This window comes from Brassica napus, chromosome C9 (genome assembly GCF_020379485.1).
Source record: "Brassica napus cultivar Da-Ae chromosome C9, Da-Ae, whole genome shotgun sequence".
Classification (NCBI taxonomy): Eukaryota; Viridiplantae; Streptophyta; class Magnoliopsida; order Brassicales; family Brassicaceae; genus Brassica; species Brassica napus.
Window position 1 is genome coordinate 38,683,356 of NC_063452.1, and position 8,578 is coordinate 38,691,933.

Sequence of the window (8,578 nt, forward strand, 5' to 3'; positions counted from 1 at the left end):
GAATTCAGACCGGCGTAGTCTCTGATATATATATATTGTTAAAACTGAAGTACATTTTGATATTGTTTGTAAATATGGATAACAATATAAATAAAAATTAATTTGAAACATATATATCAGTATTTTTAGTACTTCTTTTTATTTACACATTTAGCCTTTACATTTACAATAAATTAAAAACTTCATTTTTATATTTATTTTTATTTACAGATTCTGCCACCATATTTAAAATAAATTTAAATTAAGTAATTACAATTCCAAATCGTATCTAACCAAATCAATATTCATATACTGACCATCATTAATATTGTACAAATATTAACTAAATCGCATGTGTTGAAGGGAGATAATCTATTCATGGGATTAACTAAATCCTCAAATTACAAAACATAAAAAATATACATGGAATTTTTTTTATAAAACTAGCGATTTATGAGTTTATGTTCAATACAAGTTAAATCAAACACATGAACGCATATTAAGTTCTAGTATATATTATACTATATTACAAATTTACATTTCGTGAGCAAAATAAATTTCTATGATTTTTTCTTCAATTAATACATTAATTTGAATAAATATAAAAATTTGATATTTGATGTTAATATTTATTATCAAAATTCATACTTTGTGAAAAGTCACAATACTACCGGGCGGAAACCCCATCCGAAAGACAAAGTTTCTAAAACAGAGGTTAACCAGCGCATGTCAAATATTAACTATCGAAGGGGCCCTTATTATCCAGAAAACAAGACTGGACCAGTTAATTACCACAACATTCTCTACGTTCATATTTGATTGATTTTGCCTTTAGAAACTCGCGACTATTGTTTCAATTATCAATGGGGAAAATTAATCTACGTGATATATATACATACATACCAGTTTCTCAAAACCAAGACTGCATGAAATGGATTTGAAATAAAAAACCTTAAGAACTGAGTACGTGTATGTATAGTAATAAACGTCTCGTTGATAAAAAAAATGTGCAGTAATATAGAACCATCAACCATCTGATCCCAGTAGTGAAATATATGGTCTCTATGATAAGCTGAATCATGTCATACCCCCTCTATATATACTTAACCAGAGACAAAATACCAAAATTAAAGAGGGGAACTTTTCAAAATTGTCAATTATTTCCATAAGAATAATATAATAACTTCTCTCAGTGCTTTAAATTCTGTAATAAATGATGGCTGTAAATACCTGCTTGCTTGTAGTTTATAAATCCAGACTAAACCAAATCAGAGCTCACTTGCAGTTTCCAGTGAGAGCTTTAAAGGTTGAAAAGATTCGTGGCCATGAGAAACTCGCCACAGGCCTGCAGATTCTAAAACCAGTGTTGTTCTTAAGTGAAAGTAGTGGGCGTTCATCTCTCCTTCCTTTTTGAGGGAGCTCTTTGATTTGGTTTTCCCTATTCACTTCACCCTCTAGTGTCTTCATTATTGGTGAATCCTCTAGTAGCAAAGGCATCTCTGTTGAGTCTGGCTTTCTAGGGCAGTTCCCGTCCACTGTCCTCCGAAGCCATCACATATCTTCCTGCAATATTTATATCACATTTCTTTATCAGCAAAGCTGCAATAGACTCAGTTTATATTCTCCAAGGGAGTTTCCTTGCATCTGCTACATATAAGGGGGTTCTCATCTCTTTTGACTACAATCATAGCAAATTTACAAAACTTTACACTGAAGTAATGGTTCAGCTAGAACTAGCCAGAGGTGTACTTGTATTCAGAAACTCAAAATGGGGGATATACCTCCATTTTATGCAAGGCTTCTGCAATTGTCACTAGCTGGTCCTCAATTTTGTCTTTCTTCTTCAGCAGATCCGTGTAGATTTCCTGACATGACGCAGCAGAAATGTTAGCATCAAACTAGAGAGTACCACAAGATAGAGATCAATAATTTGTTTCGGGCACTTACCTTTGCTAGAGGCATCATATTATCGTGGTCCACGTTCTGACTCGTAACACAGGAAATAAGTGTATTCATCATCATTGCAAGCTCCTCGTCCTTCTTTGAAGCGAGTTTCTCCAATTCTCTTCTCAAGACAAAGACAGATGATATGAATAACAATTTGCCATCATTCAACCAACTCAGTAAGTAATATGCTTTCTACCTTTTCAGGATAGCTAATTCTCCTCTGATGTCACGGATTTCTCCAGCGCAGATAGGATCTTGAGTAGGGCTGTCACCGAGCTTCCAACCAGGTGGAGGCGTCCAAAAAGGATCATCAACTCCAGCTTCTTTCCTTATGTGAACCAAGTCAGAGCTCTCCAGCCAATACTCCATTGCCCCATCTGCATTGTGTTTCCTCATAAACCTATCTTGACCTCCAGGAGCCACCTTACCAGCCATGTGCTTAAGCAGATGATCCAACAGACCCGTGTCTCCAATGAGCTTCCTCGCCTCAAACCTCAACTCTGGTCTTAGTATGGGGTTGCCAAAAACTGCATTTTTTATGCTTCATCACTTTCAACATGTTCTTCTCAGCTCGTTTGTACCTACCAAAACTCCAAAATTAGAATCCGAAGCAAATCCAAAATTCAAAAGATGACATCTTTTTTTTTTACTTCTCAGTAGACCATCTGTCGATAAACTGGTTAGGTGATCTCCTCTTATAAACAAAGATCTGGGTTTCCTTGTTATTTTTCTTCTGATCAGATACCCTTGCCCTCTGAGGGAGTCTCCCAGTGCTGGATTCAACCAGCTTTAATCTCTTACGGGTTCGGTCGTCAAGCTTTTGCTCGTCTGCATAAATCAGAGGGTTCTGTTTCGTTCCCACCATCTTCCTCCTTCAATCTAGAACATTCCTTATGCCGGCTCTGGAAACGCACGCGCATTCTCTTCCCCCATTTGATCATCCCTCCCGACTTCAGCTCAGACAAGCACTTTCCTTCAGCGCGAGAGAGATTATTAAATGTCGTCGTTGCCAGAAACCCAGGAGTTTCTGCTCATGGAAACTTGGTGAGGTGCGACTCTCCTGTAAAGCAAATCCCCGGCTAGCTCCGACGACACCACGTGGCTCTCGTCCAAAACGGGAAGAAGACTAGCATTACTCCGGTTTAGTCCGGTTCATCCTGTTGCTTCCGAAATAGAGTACATGCTCGGGTATCGGAGAGACACGTCGCGGCCCGTGATTCTGCTCACCTGCAAAAGTAAAAGCCCAACGAAACATCGAGAGAACACGGGATTAATAAAGTAAACATAGAGTCGGCCTAGTATTTGATACCATCACGATTCGGATGGACTTAAGTTGCTCCGGCGACCTCTGAGGGAGAAGAACAGAGTGATCGATTTCGTACGACTCTTAGGTGAGCCACTGTAACCAAGAAATTAGAGAAAGCAATAAGAAGAAGATGCAAAAAATGGTTTTCAGTTATTTCACCATTGACAGTCTGTGGCGGCGGCGACGAGTGTTTTCCGGCGGAAGAAGAAGATCCTCTAAACGGATACCTCTTCACGAACTTCGTTTCCTGCACAAATAAAATCGGTTTTTGCTTGCTCAACTCTGTGTGATTTTAATAAGAAAGTAGACGCGCGTGGGAGGCAACAGTATCAACATCACGATGATGATTTTTATTTGATCGTTATAAAAAAGAGAGAGAGAGAGAAGAGAAAGATTACAATCATGATCTTGTTTGTTTGCTCCCTCCCTAGATGATCCTCCTCTTAACTTATTTCCTTCCGCCTTCGATTTCTCTGGGGAAAAAAAATTAACAAATTTTAGCAGCTAAAAACTTCGAAATTGATAACTAAGACCCTAAAGTGAGAATCGGAAAATATAAAAATATCTGAAGATCTTGTTTTTCTCTCACCAGAAATAAAATCTTTTTGGAGACCAGCAAGGAAGTGTTGACGTGTCTTTATCTTCGGCAAGCTTAGGAATAAAAGAGACTTGTTCTCTTTAGTTTACTTGGTCTTTTTTCTGTTTGCTTCAAAGTAGCTTAGTGGTGTCAGAGGAGTTGTGTCCTTAGTTTCAGGTTGTTTTTGTTATTTGTTTTCAGTACTTGTATTTCTAAAAAACCTCATTGATACGAGACTAATAAGATTGGATCATTCACTGCAATATTTGTATTTCTCTGAGTTTGCAATCACATTTGGTATCAGAGCAAAACACGAATCTAACTGATTAAAGAAAGAAAGAGAGATGAGCGAAGACAAAACACTCACGAAAATTCCTCACTTTGATGGTCATTATGATCATTTGAGTGAACTGATGGAGAATCTCTTGCGAGCCAAGGGATTATGGAGTTTGATAGAAGAAGGTGTCATCGAACCAGCAGCTTGAGATAACTGCAGCGCAGCAGAAGAGTCTCAACGAGTTGAAGATGAAAAATCATCAAGTCAAGCATTACCTGTTCCTGGCGATTGATCGGGTAGTGTTTGAACAGATCTTGGACCGCAAAACATCCAAGATCATTTGGGATTCCATGAAGAGGAAGTTTGGAGGGAATGAAAGAGTGAAGCGATCTCTTCTCCAAACCCTAAGGAGAGACTTTGAGGTTATCGTTATGAATAATGATGAGAGTATTGACGACTACTTCAAGAGAGTGATGACTGTCTCCAACCAGATGAGAAGCAACGGTGAAGAGATGTCGGATTCGAAGATTGTTGAGAAGATACTTCGAACACTGACCGACAAATTCACCTATGTGGTCGTGTCCATTGAGGAGTCTAAGGACACATGAAGCATGACAATAGATGAGTTGCAGAGCTCACTATCTGTCCATGAGAAGAAGTTCAAGAGAAGCACTCTTGAAGAAGAAGTTCAAGCTCTGAACGTGGGAGGAAGAGGCAGAGGAACCTATACAGGTCGAGGTCGAGGAAGAGGCAGGGGACGTTTTTTCAACAAAGCTACGATTGAGTGTTACTCCTGTCACAAGCTAGGACATTTCGCCTTTGAGTGTCCAAGTGGGAACAATGGAGCACAATTCGGAGAGATTGAAGAACATGATGAAGTTTTACTCATGGCGCATGTTGAACTTGAAACGAGAAGAGGAGACGTTTGGTTCGTGGATTCAGGATGTTCGAATCATATGTGTGGAGAAAGAAGCATGTTCTCAAGTCTGGATACCACTTTCACACACAACGTCAAGCTCGGCAACAATCACAAGCTAAGTCAATGGAAAAGGAGTGGTGAAGATAACGCTTAATGGAATAAGCTATGTGATCGGTGATGTATATCACGTTCCTGAGCTGAAGAACAACCTATTAAGCGTTGGACAACTCCAAGAGAAGGCTCTAGACGTGTTGTTCAAAGGAGGAGATCAGAATACATGTAGCATATTCCATCCAACAAAGGGAAAGATTGCAGAATCCATCATGAGCGCCAATCGGATGTTCATCCTTTTAGGAAAACGAAGTGAAAAGATGAAGGAGGAAAGGTGCCTGCAAGTGGATACTGTAAACAAAGAAGAGCTATGGCATCATCGATATGGACATCTCAGCCACAAAGGTCTCCAGATTCTGCACAACAAAGGGATGGTTACAGGTCTACCAGACATTGGTCTAACAAAGATCTCATGTGAGGCGTGAGTCAAGGGGAAGCATCACCGAGTTCCTTTTCCAAAACAGAGCAAGTGGAGATCAACCGAGAAGCTACAGCTTATCCACTCTGATCTGTGTGGGCCAATTATTCCACCATCTAATAGCCAGAAGAGGTATCTAATAAGCTTCATTGATGACTTCTCACGTAAAACTTGGATATACTTTGTGCTTGAGAAATCAGAAGCTTTCATCATCTTCAAAGAGTTCAAGGCGCGGGTGGAGAAACAAAGTGGAAACTTCATTAAGTGTCTCAAAACAGATAGAGGAGGAGAATACAACTCCACTGAATTCAAGGAATTTTGTAAGGAGCATGGGATCAAACGACAACTCAACACCGCATACACTCCGCAACAGAACGGCGTCGCGGAGCGTAAGAACCGAACGGTGATGAACATGGTGAGAGCCATACTTTCGGAAAAGGAGGTACCAAAGAGCTTCTGGGCAGATGCGGTACAATGGGCGAATCATGTTCTTAATAGGTCACCTACAACGATCGTTAAAGACATGACTCCGGAAGAGGCTTGGAGTGGAAGCAAACCATCAGTTGGACACTTTAGAGTCTTTGGCTGCATCGGTTATGCTCACATACCTGAAGTCAAGAGGACCAAGCTCGATGACAGAAGTGTCAAGTATGTCATGATTGGATACAGCAGCGAATCAAAAGCTTACAAGATGGTCGATCCAATTGAGAAAAAGGCTCACATCAGCCGGGATGTGATCTTTAAGGAAGAAAAGAAGTGGAACTGGGATGATAGCTACTTGGTGGACCAGAGCATCGAGCTAGAATGGGAAGATGAGTATGAGTGTCATGAAAATGAAAACGAAGAGGAGGAGATAGAAGCAGAAGAACCAGAAGAAGATCCAGAGCAGACTGAGGACATTCCCGCTCCAATGCAAGCAGCCACAGTGGGTACATCAGCCACAACAAGCAGACTGAGAAGGCCACCTGTTTGGGCTGATGATTATACGTCTGGAGATGACTTATCAGACACTGAAGAAGAGGCAAACATGGCAAAGTCTGATCTTCTAATCCAGACGATTGCTTTCATGGTTATCTCTGATCCAACAACTTTCAGTGAAGCCATAGGACAAAAACAATGGAAAGAAGCGATGGATGCAGAGATAAGATCGATTGAGAAGAATCACACTTGATCTTTAGTAACACTTTCAAAAGGGGCCAAAGCCATTGGTGTGAAGTGGATCTACAAGACTAAGTTCAACGAGATAGGATAAGTAGACAAACTCAAAGCTCGACTTGTAGTGAAAGGCTATGCTCAAGAGTATGGGATTGACTACACAGAAGTCTTCGCGCTAGTTGCGAGGATGGATACCGTGAGGATGATCATCGCTGCAGCAGCTCAACGAGGGTGGGGAATCTATCAGCTGGATGTAAAGTCTGCGTTCCTACACGGCGAATTAATGGAGGATGTCTTTGTAGAACAGCCAAGAGGGTACGAGGCATCTGGGAAGCAACATATGGTTTACAAGCTTCACAAAGCCTTATATGGACTGAAACAAGCACCACGAGCTTGGTTCAGTCGCATATAAGCTTATTTCATGAAGGAAAGTTTTGAAAGCAGCATCAGTGAGCAAACGCTATTCATAAAACGAGAAGGAGGTAAGATTCTGATTGTCAGTATCTATGTCGATGATTTGTTGTTTACTGGTAATGATGAGGGTTTGTTGAGTAAGTTCAAATCATCAATGAAGAAAGAGTTTGACATGACCGACTAAGGGAAGATGAGGTATTTCCTCGGCATAGAGGTGGTTCAAAAGGACGATGGTATCTTCATTTGTCAGAGGAAATATGCAGCTGAAGTGATCGAGAGGTTTGGAAAGATGAATTTCAATCCAATATGCAATCCAATAGTTCCTGGACAGAAGATCGGTCGTGATGAAGCAGGCGACAAGGTTGATTCAACCTTGTACAAACAGATGGTAGGAAGCTTGATGTACTTAACTGCGACGCGTCATGACTTGATGTACGCAGTAGGTCTCATCAATCGATTTATGGCCAATCCTACATAGCTACACCTTCCAGTGGCGAAGAGAATCATGCGCTACCTTAAGGGAACGATGGAGTACGGAATCTGGTACAAAAAGGAGGGAGAAGCAGGACTGGTTGGATTCACCGATAGTGACTATGCCGGAGATGTTGATGACAGCAAAAGCACTTCGGGTTATGTCTTCTTAATGAGCGGAGGTGCTGTTGTGTGGTCACCACGAAAGCAACCTATAGTAACGCTTTAAACCACGGAGGCGAGTACGTTGCAGTAGCAACATGTGCGTGTCAAGCTATTGGGATGGGAAGAGTTCTGAAGGAGAATGGTTATGAACAAGGAGACGAGATGGTGCTGTTTTGTGACAATACTTCTACCATTAAGCTATCCAAGAATGCAGTAATGCATGGGAGATCCAAGCATATCAGGGTTCGTTATCATTTTCTGAGGGACTTAACTAAAGAAGGAGTGGTCAAGCTTTATCTGTAGCACAGAGGAGCAGCTAGCTGATGTCATGACTAAGCCATTGAAGATGGTGACATTTCAAAGGATTCGGGTAGCTTTTGGAATTTGTGTTCTGAACTGAGTATTGGAGAGAGTTCAGTTCAGGGGAGGGATTGTTGGGTTTATTGTGACGTGTCTTTATCTTCCGCAAGCTTAGGAATAAAAGAGACTTGTTCTCTTTAGTCTACTTGGTCTTTTTTCTGTTTGCGTCAAAGTAGCTTAGTGGTGTTAGAGGAGTCGTGTCCTTAATTTCAGGTTGTTTCTGTTATTTGCTTCAGTACTTGTATTTCTATAAAACCGCATTGATACGAGACGAATAAGATTGGATCATTCAGTGCAATATTTGTGTTTCTCTTAGTTTGCAATCACAGGAAGAAGAAGGACGAACTGGAACAAAAATAAAAAAGTTTCAAAATGTCGCATTAATTAAAAATCCGATTGGGCTCTTTATATACCGAGGGGGAGAGAGAGTGGTCTGCGTGTGCATGTCACGTGAGAGTTTTCCTGCGCTGCAAGTTGGG

The 8,578-nt window shown here is 40.7% G+C and overlaps 1 protein-coding gene and 1 pseudogene across 1 annotated transcript; one reads left to right on the forward strand and one right to left on the reverse strand.

Moving 5' to 3' along the window:
* Positions 1-953: 953 nt before the first annotated feature.
* LOC106403528 lies at positions 954-3,636 on the reverse strand (annotated as a pseudogene).
* Positions 3,637-7,293: 3,657 nt separating this feature from the next.
* Positions 7,294-7,803, forward strand: LOC125592651 (secreted RxLR effector protein 161-like). Its single transcript, XM_048767976.1, has 2 exons — positions 7,294-7,491; positions 7,582-7,803. The coding sequence occupies exons 1-2, from the start codon at positions 7,294-7,296 to the stop codon at positions 7,801-7,803; spliced, it is 420 nt and encodes a 139-aa protein (XP_048623933.1).
* Positions 7,804-8,578: the final 775 nt, after the last annotated feature.